Source organism: Gracilinanus agilis, chromosome 2 (genome assembly GCF_016433145.1).
Source record: "Gracilinanus agilis isolate LMUSP501 chromosome 2, AgileGrace, whole genome shotgun sequence".
NCBI classification, from domain to species: domain Eukaryota; kingdom Metazoa; phylum Chordata; class Mammalia; order Didelphimorphia; family Didelphidae; genus Gracilinanus; species Gracilinanus agilis.
Window position 1 is genome coordinate 558,699,428 of NC_058131.1, and position 17,113 is coordinate 558,716,540.

Consider the following 17,113-nt stretch of genomic DNA (forward strand, 5'->3'; position numbering starts at 1 on the left):
TCCAAATAAGAGCCATTCTTTGGATATAGAGGATACTGCTCTGCCACTTGGCTTTCCTGATGCAGTCAAAATTTAGTTATGTAATGAAATGTTTCTTAGAATTCCTGTATTTTTTAAACCAAAACTGAGACAATGGAATAGACCTTTGATGTTCTCTTTTGTTCTTGCTACTACCTAGGGGAAAAAAAGAATTTTTTGTCTTGTAAAGATTAAAAATGCAGTTTAGCTAAGCATACAACAGAAGACACAATGCAAGCTTTTGGGAACTGAGGTTGTATGAAAATAAATTATCATGAGGAGAGAGAAAATGTTAAAAGAAGAAAGGTTAAATTGCAAAGTTTGTACTGTCAGACAAATGAAAATGAAGCAAATTTCAATGAAGCATCAAACAGAAATTTTCTAATTTCAAATCTAAAACTATTAAGCCCAAATATCATGGTAGAAGAATGTTTAGGTATTTAAGAAAATTTACCTTTCACACTTGTAGCTTTTGGTGTCCTATGAGAAGTCCACACTGATGCCTCTCCCAGTCCTACTCTTGTTGCAGCAGTAATTCTGACCAGGTAGACACTATCAGGCTTCAGGCCCTCCAAGAGGTATTCATGAATGGTTCCTGGAAGTTCCAGAACTTGGACAGCATTCTCTGTACTGATTCGAAAGGACACCCGATAAAGTACAACTTGGCCTCGCCGGTATTTGGCTGGAATTGGTAGCCATGAGATGAGAATATCTGTGGGACTTCGACTTGTCAAACTAATTTCCGGAGGTCTTAAAGGAACTGTAAATATAAAAAAATGGGAGCACTTATAGGTATTTGGAATTAAACATATTGGTGAGTATTTATCTAAAAACCCTTAAATTAGTAACAATTCTAAGACAGAAGGACAAAGGCTAGGCATGTGGGGTTGAGTGACTTGCCCAGGGTTACAAAGCTAGGAAGTATCTGAGGCCAGATTTAAATGCAGGTCCTCCTGAGGTGAGGTTTAGCACTCTATCTACTAGTGAATATTTATTAAATCTTTTTTTATGCATTCAATAAAATACCAAGCTTATAATGAATGCATAAAAAAGGAGATATAAATCCTACTTATAAGGTTCATTAATGAACTAATACCCCTTTGGGATCACCACCTTAGCAACATGGAAGTGCTTTCATGGCTCAATGAAACCAAAAGCTATGCCGTTCACAGTTACCCAAGACAGGCTAGTCATAGTGGAGAATTCTGACAAAAGATGGGTGACTCATTGGAAAGAAAAATGGCAAACCACTTTTGTATCCTTGCCAAGAAAACCCCCAGGGACAATATTACTTTAGGTGTGCTATGCTACACAGGGTCAAGAAGACTCAGACCATACCTGAATGGCTAGACAATAAACTAAAAACTTCCTCAATACCCCCAAATATTAGTAAATTAATTGGTGTAAGTACTTTCTATGACAAAGGAGATTATAGATTCTTTGAGAGTTATAATGGCCAGAAAATTTGTTACCCTGTGGTCAGTCTTTTGATGACAAACTTAGTTAAAGTGATCTTTAGAAGGTAAGCTACTAGACCTATACTTAGGTTCAAAAACTCTTAAGTATCCATCACATGCAATGTACTGTGCAAAGTAGGCCAGTTTGGTGAATGAGAGCCTGAAGAGTTTGTGTAGAGTTTTAAATCTTAAACTGAAAAGTTGCATTCAAATAGTTATAGAAGTTATATTTTAGGTTAGTGAGGATTCTTGAGAAGAATAATGTCCTGACCTAACCTCTATAAATCTCCTCTTTCACCTCATGCTACAGGAAATCAATAAACATAAGCTTGCTCTGGCTAGTATTGTACTGTGACAGTGCTCAGGGTTGCAAAAGAATTCTCCTAGAGTGCTGAAGAAGGGAAGAACCTGGGACAGAAAACACAGGCATGTTGTTCCACTATGCCTGAGGGAAAGAGGGACTGGCATCTAGCTGGGGTCAATGGTAATGGTTACCCTAAAATAGATAAAGCTAAAATACCTGAAGAGTCAAAGTCTTTGTAGAAGAAGGAGAAAAAAAAATCTGAATTCAGAAAAAGTGATAGTAACCATGAATAAAATGATTCAGCCAACTGGTAGAATAGGAAGGATAAATTACAAGAGCTTTATAGATAAATGAGAAAAAAGGAAGTAAAGCAGAGGCAAGATTTTTTGCAAAATCTTATTTACAAAATATTTTGTAAATTTACAAAAATCCCTATCAAAGGGAAGGGAAATATAAAATAATAGTTTTAAGGAAATCATATGATTATTAAGGTTTTTCTTTTTTGTTTGTTTTTGTTTTTAAGATTTGGGAGACTTAGGAATATTTTAGATACTAGAAAAGAATCCAGTAGATAAGGAAAGTCTAAAAAAAGAGAAGAGGTAATAAAAGGGCAAGCTTCCACAGAAGACAGGAAGTAATAGACTAGGATATAAATAGAGGGGTCCTGGACAAGAGAAGGATTTTTCCAGGTTGGGAACATCTCTGAAGTTTATGCTCTATTGGCATAGTCTCTGAGAAACTTTCATGTCATAATACTAAAATCAGTTAAGGCTATGAGATAATATGTACAAGAAAAAATAATAAGGAACACCAAAAAGGTAAGTTTGGATAGGATTGAGAGTATGATTTAATAAATAGTGGGAAATGAAAATAGTCAAGGAGACTTTGTCTTTTGCTTTTATTTAGGAGAAAGTAGAACAGAAAATTATGAAAAAAATCCATATTTCCATCACTATACAAATCTAGTGAATTTTCCTTTAGGGTTTTAAACTAAGTAATTTACCATGAACAGTATTAAACATCAATATACCCAACAACATTAGCTCTAATTTTTTGGATTATTTATTCATCCCTAACCTCTTCCCTGATCTTCAAACTTGCATTATCAGCTAGTGATTGGACATCTCAAACTAAATGCCTTGTAGACATCCTAAACTCAAGCTGCCTAAAACAAAACTTATTTTCTCCTCCAAAGTTACCCTCTTCCCAACTTCCCTAATTAATGTCAAGAACATCACTACCCAGTTGTCTGAGGGTCACAATTTCCCCATCATATTCACCTGATCATTTTCTCTCACTCTACCTAACCATAACCAATATGTTGTCATGTTTTGTTGATTTTTACCTTCACAACATCTTTCAAATGTGCATAATTCTCTCTGATATTGCCACCGCCCTGCTTCAATTTCTTATCAACTCACACCTGGATTACTAAAATAGTCTACTTTTCCTGCCTCAGGTCTTTTCCCACTCCAGTCTATCCTCCAATCGGCTGTCAAATTAATCTTCAAAAATGTTGATCTGCCATACACAACCCCATTCAATAAATTCCAGGTATTCCTTATCACTTCCAGGATCAAATAAACAATCTTCTCTTTGTTATTTGAAGCCCTTCACAACCTAATCCCAACCTGCCTTTCCAGCCTTAAAGCATTATTTCCCCTCCCATCCATGTATTCTGCAATCCAACAATATTGGCTTCCTTGCCATTCTGTAAACAAGACACTCCAATCTTTTTGGCTCTAGGCTTTTTCACTGGCTGTCCCCCATGCTAGGAATGCTCACTTTCACCTCTACCTTCTGGCTTTCTTCAAGTTCCAGGAAAAACCTCACTTCCTTTAGGAAGCCTTTCCTAACCCCCTTAGTGCTAGTTCCTTTTCTCTGTAATCATCTTCATTTTATCCTATTTACATCTTATTTGAACACAGTTGTTTTTCAGACTATCTCCTCCATTTAAAATGTGAGTTCCTTGAGAGAAGGGAATGTTTTTTGCCTTTCTTTGTATCTCTAGCCCTTAGTCAGTCCCTGGCAAATAGCAGAGATTTAATAAATGCTTATTAATGAATTGAATAACCAGAGACTCTGTATTGCCTCTAGAATCATGTATATAAAATACTCTGGTTTTAAATTCCTTCACATCCTGGTCTTTTTCTATCTTCCAGTCCCCTTACACTTTACTCTCCTTCATATAGCCTTCAGTCCAACAATACTGGCCTTGTCGGTCCTCACATATGACCCTCTGTCTCCCTAATTTATGCTTTTTCAACGTCTATCTCTCATGACTGGGATGGTTTCCCTCCTGGTTTCTATGGCTTCCTTTAAGTTTCATCTCAAATCCAATCTTCTAATTCCCAGGACCCACCTCATTCCTAGAGCCTTCTGTCTGAAATTATGGATAACTTTTATTACTTCATTTTAAAACTGCCTGTTCAAATCTTTTGACCATTTCTTTACTGGTAAATGTCTCTTGTATATTTATATCAGTTCCCTCGGATATCTTGGATATTCCTTATATTTTAGATATATTTAGATATAAGATGCTTATGGAGAAATATGCAGCAAAGATATTGTACATTTCACTGTTTTTCTTCTAATTCTAGATGTATTATTTTTCCCTATGTGAAAAAATTTCAATAGTAGCTTTGTTTCTCCACAACCTTGTCAGCATTGAATTTCATAATTTTAATGATTTCTGCTATTTGACGGGTATTAGGTAATGGCTCAAAAGTTATTTTAGTTTATAGCTCCTTGATTAACATAACACAGTATCTAATATATAGGTCTGATAATTGGCCTTAAGAAGTAATATAAATTAAACATATCACATATGAATAAGAAAATTTCCAAAGTTTTCTAAGCATTTTTGATCAATGAAACTGATACTAAGATACATGTACATAACATAGAATCCTCCAAAATTCCATAAGTCTAAATAATTTTCCTCAACCTTATCTCAGGTACTTCAAGCCCCTTGTTAGAAAGGCCTTATATAAATTTAAGATCACATAATGTAATGCTTAAGCCACACTGGGTATTAACCTTATTTAAGACATTTTCTCTTTTCAGTAATTCAAGGTATAGTATCACATTTAGAATTTCAACTATATGTCTTAATGCTAAGGAAACAAATATAACACAATATTATTACATTTTAATTTAAATATATATATGTATATATACCTTAACATTTAAATTACCTTGATACACTTAATAATATAACTTTAAACTGTACCTGAAATGACAAATAGGTATTTCTGTATAATTTTTAAAATATAAAAGTTAATGTTTTCCATAATTCAAAATTCGAGATTAAGGGCTATTTACAATATGCATCAATTTTAATAAAATACTTTCATTCTGTAAGGTTATTTTCTTACCATCTTCAAGTGTATTCTGAGTCACATGATCAGACATCTGGCTGGCTCCCATGGGCATATATGCCACGATATAAAAAGTATAATTACTGGCTGGCTCTAAGTCATCAATAATATAATGAGTTGTATCATTTCCAATGACTACTTGATACTCTTCATTATTTAAACCTGAATTAAATAAATAATTAATAATTACTATTTAAGAAAATTATATATTCTCAAAATGTAATAAAAATTAACTAGTTCTACCATTGCAATAAAGGTGTCCTTTTAATTTTGACCATCCTACTTGGTATGTACCATTCTCCTAAAAAAAGTACAAACTGGAAATTAGCAACTTCCCAGAAATAACAGTATTTTGTCACAAATTACCATAGTTAGCAATTTTTGCTGAATAAGTTCATCCTTAAAACAACTAATCTTACTTAAACCTTATTCAATCTTGAGTCAAAACACAAGTAGTGTACAGTAATACAAAAAGAAAAACTCTGCAAAGTCTTGTCCTTCAAAGTAATCTTAATTCTATTTACTTAAATTCAATGTATTAAAAAAACAACTAATTGCAAGGGCTTCATATTTGACCACAGAGGATGTGATGCGATTACTTGCTTTTCAAACAAACAAACAAACAACAAAGTTATCTAGCAAAAGATCTCATTTTGCTCCCAACTATTCTATTAAGTTAGACTGACATGAGTTTTTACTTTCTTTTATACTGAAAGCAAAAGGATTGGCACAGAAAGTGATTTTTAAAATGGCTTGTCCTATAATGAGTCTCTTTTGAGGGAAAATAAATTCTCATCAATTCTTATTAAAATATGAATGGCAAGGTACAGAGTAGGGTTTGTCTTTGTTGGATTTAATTCCTTTAGACTGAACCTGTAAAGTAGAACAAGCGTACCGAACACTACTATGTTTCCTTCACAATTCATAGCGAATGCATGTCAACTTAATCAAAACTCTCTAAAGGATTTAGTCCCTGCTCTACACAACTGAATTTATAAACAAAACAGAAGGCAAATTCCACTATTAAGTTTTCCCACATTTCTGAATTAACTTGATAGCATTTTAATTAGACAAGATTACGGGCATTTCACAACAGACTAGTTAATAGCTTGTTAATTAGGAATCCCATAGTACGATTTCTGACCTGCCAAACAAGGTTCTTGAGTTCAAATTAAAGGGCCTTGTTCTGTCCTTGAATAGGCTAGTAGGCCTCATGTGGAGGTTCTAATCAAACAGCTATAATAGAAAACAAGAGCAGCCTTCCACCAAAATCAGTATTCCTTTTGTGCCTTTTCTAAATCACTAACGAGGGAATTAACATACTCTAACATGCTCCCTCATCAGACCTTCATTCTTTCTTGCTACCATGACCCCTAATTTAAATGTAAAATATTCCTCTTTAAAATACAAAAAAAAACACACCTGTTAGTTTCTTCAGACAACATTATTACAACACTATTCTTCTGGAATGGCTTAAGTTGCTTTCAGTTTATATTTCATAAATGCTAGGCTTGATGTGCAATTAAAACTGTGAATGTATTTAACTAATGCATGTTATTTGATACCATTAGAGAAATCTTTAGGCTTTTTGAAAAGCTTTTCTTTTTATCTTTCTTGTACTTCTCTGAAAGTAAGATTTAAGGCTTTTAGATAAGACCCAACAGAAATGAACAGAAACTTAAAGATGGACTCAATTTCAAACTTAATATAAAAAAAATAGGTTCAACAAAGAACTTCTTATCCAATTTAAGAAGTATAACTTCACATAACTTTAAAAAGCATAAGAGAATGCTTTGAAAAGAATATAAGCATGGAGAATGATAATGCATATTTTATGACTTCATATCAACTTTTAAAGAAAACTATCTTTACATTACAGCTTACTGTGTTCTGTGAATAGTTATGTTCTAAATGATAAAACATCTTAATCTCTGGACTAAATGTTAATTAAGGAATTCAGATCTCAGTACAAATGAAATTCTTAAGTCTTTCAATTTGGAATTTTTATTAAGTGAAACATACTTTATGCTAGGCTTTAAGAATTACACGTGCTCTAAACACAGCAAAATCGAATTACACATGCTCTAAAGACAGCAAAATCTAAGACTTTCCTATAAGTTTGGGTTGGTTGGTTGTGTGTTTTTGGAGAGGGAGAATATGACTTGTTTTAAAATTATATCTTTGTTACTTTTAACAATTTTGTTTAAAGAGCTAAATAGAACTTAAAAAAAAACCCAACCCAAAAACATTGTTGGAGGATTATCTATAATGAAATAACTTATACTGAAAAGCAAATCTGTTATAGTTGTTGGAATTTTAAAACAAACTTTTAAGTAGTACTCACCTTCTGCTTTCATATAATGCACTGAATAAGCAATAACTTTGTCAGAATTATAAAGTGGCCTCTCCCAAGCCAAAAGGATGGCTGAACTTGACATAGTTTCAGCATGAACATTACAAGGAGCACCAGGTCTATCTTCTGACATTACTACAGTCAGTCTGGCTCTGGACAAAATAGATCCTTGGCTATTCTCAGCCATACATTGGTAAATAGCATCATCTTCAGGAATAATCTGGTTAATGACCAATTTGCTAAAAGAAGGAAAAAATATTTTATTCAAGTCATATACATTTCTAAAGAATTTTCCAAAAGTGATACAAAAAGTCGGTTTTTGGTGACTATTGATTCTTCTTATACGAAAATCAAATTCTGACTGATACAAAATTCATTGCCAATGAATGCCTAAGTTAGTTACAAGGAAACATTACATTTAGTCTTAAGACAGTTAAGTTTACCATAATTCACATGGGTGATGTGGCTCACTCATTCAATTGTAATCAAATTCTCTATACTTGGTAGAACTGGCAAGTATTTTCAAAATTTGTCCTCATACTGGTTTTATTGACCAGTACTACTAACACAACACATAACAGTATGAAATATATTCATTATTTCTTTTTTTTAAACAAATTAACAAAATTGATATAAGACTATTTTATTCAGTATAAACTACAGTTCTGATAAGCTTATTCATTTTTTTAACATGGAACTATGTATTGCATGATAATACATGTACAATCTATATCATATTGCCTGCTGTCCTTGGGGAGGTTAGAGGGGTGAAGGGGAGAAAGAGAACATGAACAGCAAAATAATAAAATGAATGGGTAAGTTTTTGTTTCTTTGTTTATCAATACAAAAATTATATCTATATATCTCATATATATGTATATATACATATATATATTTAAAGTTCTCAGAAAATTTTAGAGTTAGGAGGAAAATTGGAGATTTGTCTACTCTGATCCTCCTTTTACAGCTAAAGAAACTTAGGCCAAGAAAGGATAAGTGGCTCACCCAAAGTCATGCTTTTGGTTAGTGTTAGAGCCAAGGCTAAAACCCCAGATCTATTCATTTCTGAATCTAATGTTTTCTCTACTGTACCACTCTGCCTCTTTGATATGCACCATTAATAAGATTGAGGAATGTTCCCTCCTTATATTCCTCTTCATCCTCTCCCAGGAGAATACTATGGCAAAATTTGCCATTGCTAATGGCGTCCTTCTCCTGTTCCCTCCTCACTTTTCCCTTCCCCAAAACTACTTAACTCCTCATAGGGTTTAGATGAAATGAAAGTCAAGTACTCCATTCCTTTTAATGCAACAGATGACCACTAGTTCTAACTATGTGCTTTGCCTCTGCCTTCCCTAAGGTCTTCCAGGACTTGCCAGTGAAATCTTCCTTTATGCCTTATAGTTCCTAGGCTCTGCCACCTGATCTACTTATGTTACTAAGGATTTCTGGGCTACACAATCCATACTACTCCAGCAGCCTTAGGACTTCTGAGACTTTGCATCTTCCTAAATCTGAATTGTCTTTTTATGCATGGTCTCACCCAATTAAAGTGTAAGTTCTGTGAAAAAGGGGACTACGTCAGTTTTTTAAAAATCTGTGATTTCAACACTTAATTCAGTGCCTGGCACAGAGCAGATGCTTAATAAACATTTTTTATTTATTAAACAATGGAACTGGATTCTATCCATTTTGATTTTGGTAAATCAAAAACCATTTTTAAAATTCCTATTATATGCTAAGCACTGCACTGGGGCTATACAGAAACAAAAACTAAATATTCCTGCATTCGAGAAACTTCTTTCAGCAGAAAAAAATGTGTAAAAATAGAACTGGATATAGAATAAATATATAGTAAAAACAAGATAATTTCGTTAACAGAGAATGCTGTAACAGTTGGGAGAATCAAGAAGGACCTCATAGATGCTGAGCTTTGAGGAAAGGCAGAAATTATAAAAAAAGAAGGAATAAAGAAGGAATATCTTCCAGGAAGTGGAATTATATATATATATATATATGGCATGTATATGACAGACAGAATTTTGTCTAAGGAATAGCAATATTGGCTGGATGGTAGAATAAAGAAAAATAATGGGTAACAAACCTAGAAAATTAAACTGGATTTGGTCTGTGAAAGATTTTAAGTGTTAAATAGAGGAGTTTATATTTTAGTCTAGATGAAATTGAAATTGGGAGCCATTGTTCCTTTTTGAGCAGAGGAATGACATGGTCAAGCATGTCTTTTAGGAATATCAATTTGAGAGTATGTGAAGAATATATTGAAGAAGAGAGAACATGGAAACAAAATGACCAGTTAGGGGTCTACTAAATAGTCCAGAAGGCAGTTATTAAGGCACCAAATAAGGGTGTGGTGTAGTAGAAGTAGAGGTAAAGGATGAATTCAAGACATGTGGAGGTGGAAATTAAAAGGCTTGACAACTAAAATGGATTTTTATTTGAGATGAGAAAGGTTGAGGAATTAAAGATGCTTTAAATGTTTTCTGTAAAAAATATCAAGGAGTGTTGGATATTAACCAAAATGTTTCAAAATCAAAATAATTTTTAAAAGAATTATATCTCACTTGAATATAAAATATAAATTTATCATCTATAGTGATAGATTTAAAATTATGATATTAAAAACTAAAGATAAGTTAATATATCTTACCTGTTATACATTTTTATTCTTCCATTTGAATGAATTCTTCTTCCATTTTTCAACCATGACATTTTGGGTGAGGGAATTCCCTCTGCCTGACATACAAAACGAGCAGTGCCAGCTCGGGGCCTTGTTAAACTTTCTGGCCATTCCACAAATGAAGGAGGAGCTATTAGAAAAAGGTTTTTTAAAAAAAAAGAAAAATAAAAAATACTTCTCAATCTCAAATGAAGGAATTCAAAGAAAGGATAGCTATTGAACCCAATTTCCCCCACACCAACTAAGATGGGATTCTTTGCCAATCAACAAGATACCTTTCTATCATTCTGAAGACAGTTGTGAACTGTGTATATTTACAGACTACAAAACCAAATTCTCATGCTCATCATCTTCTCCATAGCAATATCTATTTAGATATTTTACCTTTCAAGAAACTCCCTAAATAGCTATACATATACATAGATGTTAGATAGATAGATATTTATGATATAGATACATTCAATATCTAATTATACCTGTAAATATATTGTGTGTCCACATGTAAATCTGTGTATACATATAGAGAGAACACAATCAAACTCAACAGACAAAATAGGATAAATATGAAGGGCTACATTTAAGTTTTTAGAAATCAATTGCAAAACTACATAAGTAGATTGTAAATTCAATATAATTTAATAGTGCGACATGGGAATCATAAAAGTTAATGTGAAGTAAGACTAAAGAAATATATAGAAAAAGGATCATGGCAGATTCTGCCCTGGTGGGACTACCTCTAGAGCACTATATTTATAGTTTTTGGTCTCAAAAGAGCATTGACTGTTTGGTGTGATGGAACACACCAGGAATCCCTATTACTAAGCAGAGCTAATGAATGGCTTGGGTTTAAGAATTCTAAGGTACAGTAGAGTGGAAGGCAATTGGATGTTTATACTTAGTATGGCACAAATGTGATAAGTCTTTGGAGATGGAGGGGCCACCAGGCTGCCTAATGAAGGACAGAAAAATGAAGCAGTTTAAATAAAGCTGCTCTGTCAATTAGTCGTAGGATTGAACCCATAAGAGGCTACTTCACTTCTAGTCTAAGTGAAACAAGGAAAACTAGGCTCACTAAAACAAACAAACCTGATAAACTAGTTCATATCCAAAAGAAAGGGGTGAGGTGACTTGTAATTATGCAATATAGGGATCAACTAAAGGAACCAAATCAATTAGACTACAAAAAAGATACCTATTTTCAAATATTAAAAGGATTGCAATAAGGTAGAGTTAGATTTATTATTTTTGGCTTCAAAATGTAGAACTAGGAACAAGTGGAAATTGCAGAAAGGTGAATTTCAGTTCAATGATTAAAAACTTCCTAATAATTAGATCAGTCGAAAAGCAGAATGAGATAGTTCAGGTAATGAATTCTTAATCCCCAGAAGCCTTCAAGAGGGATATAGTAAATGGGATTATGAGATTAAATCTAAAAAGTGGTTTGAATTGGACCAAATCAGAGGCTGCTTCCAAAAGAGACTATAGCTAAAATATTATCTATTATCATAGAATATTAGATCCGGAAAGAACCTTTGGCAACATCTAGTTTAAACTTCTCATTTTTGAAATAACAAAAACTAAGGTTTAGAAAAGTTCTGGAATATTTCAAGATCACCAAGCTATTATAACATACATGGGACTAGAACCTATGTCCTCCTGATTCCGACACGATTATGTTTCCACCAAACCACCACATTTGCCTCTCCATTCAGCATCATTGAAAAGGTACATATTTTGATATGTAAAAAAGGAAAATGAAATTTAAAAAGTGGATTGGAAAGGCAGGATAAACTAAAAAGCTAAGGTGGTCAGCAAAGTGGTCATGGAAATAAAATTGGATTTTAATGTGTCATTCTAATTTTCTAATTATATACTTGGAGTCAAAACCACTTAAATAAGACATAGAAACTAGACTACATAACTAAAGATAGACTCTCAGCTATAAAAATTAAGAAAGCAAAATAGGAAATTCTAATATCCTTTTGAATGGAAGGAGAAAGTCAACTTACCTAGTACAGTTAGAGTTGCCATGGAGACTGTGAAGTTCCGTGTGCCTGGGGTAGTGGCACGGCAAATATATATCCCAGCATGCTGGAGTTTAACATCAGATATCATGAGATTGCCATTTCCAAGTACTCGGGTATTAAATACATCAATGGACTTATGATCTATTTCAAAGAAAATGATCCAGTTACAAGGACTTAAGATCTGTTCTAAAATTACAACTTGGAGTAAGTACTTAGAAGGCATAAAGGAGATTTGCATAAGGCATATTTCCCCTGTGTTCTGGAAACAAGTATAAAACTCTTCTCTACAAAGAAAAGTCCTATAGGAGAAACCTGCTAAACAGCAGTATAGTTATATTATAATAAGCATTTAATTTGTTACAACAGAATGAACAAAAATGTTTTTTGGCCAGACCTACCAAGACGGCTCCAAGAAATGATTGGCTTAGGGTTTCCGGTAGCCATACATTCCAAAACAATAGTCTGATGCAGAGAAGTTGTTATGTTCTGTGGACCTGCTATAATAGTTGGTTTGTGGAAGGACTTAGACTCTTTAGCTTTGAAAAGAAAAAATAAATGGATATAATTAAAAATGAAATATTCCATGAAATGCAATATAATATAGCAACATTTTTAAAATGTTTACTTGAAAATTCATCATTCAATTTTTATTATGCTTTATTTAACTCATTAAATATTACTACTTCCTTTGGAATCTACAAAGCAAAAAACAAAGAAGAATATATGTTAAGAACCAATGAAACATATTCAGTTTTTAGTAAAGATGCTAGAATGTTTGGTAGATAAGTCATTCTATGAGATCATCTGAATGAAAATTGAGGCTATCACTTTAAAATTTTAAAAATTATGGTTTTGCAAAGAGATCACAATAGTTTCTATTTAATGGAAATGTCTCTTGAAAGATAAAAGCTAAGAAAAGCCTCTCCAAAAATATCAATGTTCATTTTGTTACCTGGGATCACAGTTACAGTAGCCTCTATGCTCTTACGTCTACTGGCTATAGTAGTAGCAACACAACGATAATTCCCAGCATCCTTTTGACCAACACCATAGATTTGCAACACTCCTGTTGGCAGAGCTGTTATCCTATTGTAAAACCAAAAAGAAAATGGAATCATTTGTACTAGCTTTTGTTTTTTCTTTTAAATAAATTTACTAAGAAGGGATATATTGCTTTTATCACGTTTCAAAGAAATGTATAAAATACATTAAATTAAGCACCTTCAAAACACAATTAATTCCATAATTTTTTGAAGCAATTCTGTTCTTTAAAGAAGAAAAGAGATTTTATAATATGTAGCTATGAAAATAATTTTTGAATTGTATAGCCTAAGAATGTGTAAATGGAAAATGAAAATTAACCATATAGTTTCACAAAGGCAAGTCTAGTATTCAAGACTGCAGTCAACTGGTGGCCTATATATTACTTGAATAAACTCTAATTTCTAGCCTTCCAGCTGTTAATATTCACTAAGAAAGTCCCAAATAAAGAAATTTCCTTGGGTAACCCCATTCCCACTCTAGAAAATGTTTTTGTCCTAGTCAGATCCCATTAATTAAAGTGCTTAAAACAGTGCTTAGCAGTTTTTTTCAAGACACATGCCAAGAGGCTAACCTCTGTTCCTCCTACAATAAAGGGAAGGGAATTGTTGCAATGGTCATTATAAGGTGAACTGGTGAGATATATAGGCCCATAGAATCTAGCAAGCTTATAACCATAGATGTGGTGAGAACATTTCCTAGAAGTCTGGAGTCTACTTGTACAAACATGGGAGTAGATTGGGGAAAAGGATATTCTTGAGGGGACAAGCTCTGCCATCTCATTCTTAAGCACTTAATAGCAGACTAGTTTCAATAATCCTAATAGTCATCTTTAATACACATGGCACAGAGAATGCAAATTTCTGTACCAAAGCATGAGGCTCATCTAACTCATCTAACTGCTCAATGAAAAAGATTAATATTTTAATAAACTTTTTCTTGAACCACCTCTAATAACTTTTTTAAAAGGTCATTAAAAAGTTATTGAGTCCCACTAACAGAGAAAAAAAGTTTATTTACCTGTCCATGGCCAATGGTAAGCTTGTTCGATTTAATTCCCAAGTTATGATAGCAGGAGGATGTGAAGTAATCTTACAAGAAAGTCTTGCAACCCCACCTTCTTGGACCTCAATTGAAACTGGCTGAACTTCAAATGCAGAAATGGCTGAAACAAAGTTTGAAGAGGTAAGAATGGTAAAGAAAAAATACTTGAAAACAACAGGTATTAAAGACTGAAATACCAATTGTATTACTGCCAAAATGAGCCCACTTAAGCAAAGGTGTAAAGATCATTTAAAGGTAATTTTGTCAAAACACATTTGTTCTCCATGTCATGATAGTAGCCCTCCTCTTTGGTGTGATTCTGACCTATCATTTCTTTGGAACTTATAGACACAAAGACATAAGGAATAAGGAAGGTACTGAAATAAGATAGGGTAGAATAAAAATATTCATACATATGTACATTCAAATATATGCTACTGAGAAAGAGAAAATTAACAATGTAGGGAGAGTTTGTCTTCATTTCCAGAAAAAATGGGTACATTCAAAAGAATATTTGGATAGTATGTAAAGGGGAAGAGACAATTCAGGGAAAAAAGAAGCTGTTAAAAGTTTAGATTAGACATAAGCGGATCATTTTCACCTGGGAGGAAAAAGTTTAGGGGAGGTGTCATGGAGGAGGAAGAATCTGAATGAGGATTTTAAGGAAGGGAAAACTTCAACAGAGGGAAACTGGGAAAAGAAACCATTTTGGCAAGGACATTTTCATGAGCAAAGACACCAGGATAGAAAAGATAAGAGAGAGAATAAGGCAAGGTTTATTCAGTTGAGTTGGAATGAAAAGTAGGAGGTAAAGGATAGTAAAATGAGATGAATAATTCAATTCAACAATTCAATTTAGTAAGCATATATTTCACAAAGAGATTGAACTAGATGCTAATGATGCTGGAAAACTATGAGATGAGGCTGGAAAAGCAGGCTGAGTCAATTTATGAAGGTTCTTACATGCCAAGACTGGAAGTTTATACTTTCTATAGGTCAAAACTATACATTCTTAAAACATTTTTTATTTTGATGGGATTGCTATTTTTCTTTAAAAAATTAAACATTTTATCTCTTGTTTTTACAGCACTTTCATTTCCAAATATATGTGTGTATGTATGCATGTGTGTCCTCACAAACATGTGTACACACACACATATACCCTCTCCTAAGCAGTAAGCCATCCCTTGTAATAAAGGATAGAAGAGAAGAAAAAGCACTTCAGAAAACAACAAACATTAACTGAGCCTTTCTTCCTCCTTCCTTTATTTCCATCTATCCTTCCTTTGTTCTTCTTTCATTTTCCTTCCTTTCCTTCCTTACTGATTTAACACAAAAAAGGTTCTTTAAGAACCTCTGGGTTATCAGGACTCAATATACAATAAAGGTTTAAGAAATATTTGGTAATGTGAGAGTGCTGAATAGCAACTAAGTAGTTTTAAATCCTCAGGATGTAATTTTCTCCTTTGTAAGATAATATTCCTATTTTATCTACTTCAATTTGGTTATTGTGAAGATCAAAAGAAATAATGGGTGTAGTGTTTTGTAAAGTAAAAAACAATATGTTTTATAGAAATATTTATTTATATCTCAGCTATTATTTTACATAATCCATTAGTTTTCACAAAGTAGTCACTTTATTTGTACAGTATTCTTTTATACACAGTATGTGATTAACAACTATAGGCTGAATGAGCAAGTATATTTCACCTAAAATAGTTAACTAACTTGAGAAAATATCATCCAATATGACAGGACACAATTAGGCCCATAAGAACAATGTTAGAAATGAGACCAATCCAAAATGGTGTAAGAGGAACAAAAAGATAGAATCCTCAGAGATCCCATGAAAAACACCAAGAATAAACACTAAATCAAATAACTCAGTTTCTATCAGATTAGCAAGTTGACAAAATATGAAAATACAACTGTTGGAGGAAACATGGAAGGACAGGTACACTGATACACTGTTGTGGAATTGTGAATTGGTAAAGGCATTCTGGAAAATAATTTGGAATTAAAGTCACTAAACTATGATTTTGATCCATTGATACCACAACTAAGTACATGTTTCAAAAAGATCAAAGAAAGATAAAAACATTTACATCAGTAATTTTTTATCATAGCAAAGAACTATAAGCACAGTGAGAGGCTGCCTATTGGTAAATAGCTAAGCAAATAGTGACATATGAATGCTGTAAAGGAAAACAACTTAAAAAGACTTAAGAAAAAAAGACATAAGAACAATAATCAACACAAAACCCAATCATGATACAGAAGGTTATTGTTGAACTAAGCTTGCTACTTCTTTGCAGAGAGGTGATAACTACAGGTAAAATAATAAAATATTTTCAGGCACAACTTCTGTTAACTGGTTTGCTTAACTATTCTTGGTTATTATCAGGGTTTTTATTTAGGGGAGAAGAGAAATAAGTGATAAAAGTTGGGGGAAGTGATAGCAAAAATAAAAACAAAAAAGATCACTGAATAATTTTTTTAAAAATAGGACAATAGAAATCAGTTCAGAAGGGAACATAGGTAAGCAGTGAAATGTAGGTACTGCTATGTTAAATTTGATACATTATTTTAAAAATCCCAAATAGGTTCACAATTTCCTATGTAACCCCCTTTTTTTGTTCTTTGTATATGAAAATGTTTATCTTTGTTTCTATTTCTCAATTTCATTTTTTTTAACATTTATTAATATACATTTTTAACATGGTTACCTGATTCATGCTCCTCCTATCCCCTTCACCCCCATCCCCCCCCCACCCCCCGGACTACCCCCACC

At 33.0% G+C, this 17,113-nt stretch overlaps 1 protein-coding gene across 1 annotated transcript in view; it reads right to left on the bottom strand.

Moving 5' to 3' along the window:
• The window catches only part of PRTG (protogenin), a 139,571-nt gene that overhangs the window by 55,820 nt on the left and 66,638 nt on the right, over positions 1-17,113 (bottom strand). Inside the window, exons 3-10 of the mRNA XM_044660104.1 lie at positions 14,299-14,443; positions 13,190-13,323; positions 12,636-12,773; positions 12,220-12,378; positions 10,181-10,340; positions 7,504-7,751; positions 5,157-5,321; positions 473-778 (exon numbers count right to left, since the gene is read on the bottom strand). Coding sequence (XP_044516039.1) covers positions 473-778; positions 5,157-5,321; positions 7,504-7,751; positions 10,181-10,340; positions 12,220-12,378; positions 12,636-12,773; positions 13,190-13,323; positions 14,299-14,443 — 1,455 coding nt within the window. The remainder of the gene's footprint in view (positions 1-472; positions 779-5,156; positions 5,322-7,503; positions 7,752-10,180; positions 10,341-12,219; positions 12,379-12,635; positions 12,774-13,189; positions 13,324-14,298; positions 14,444-17,113) is intronic.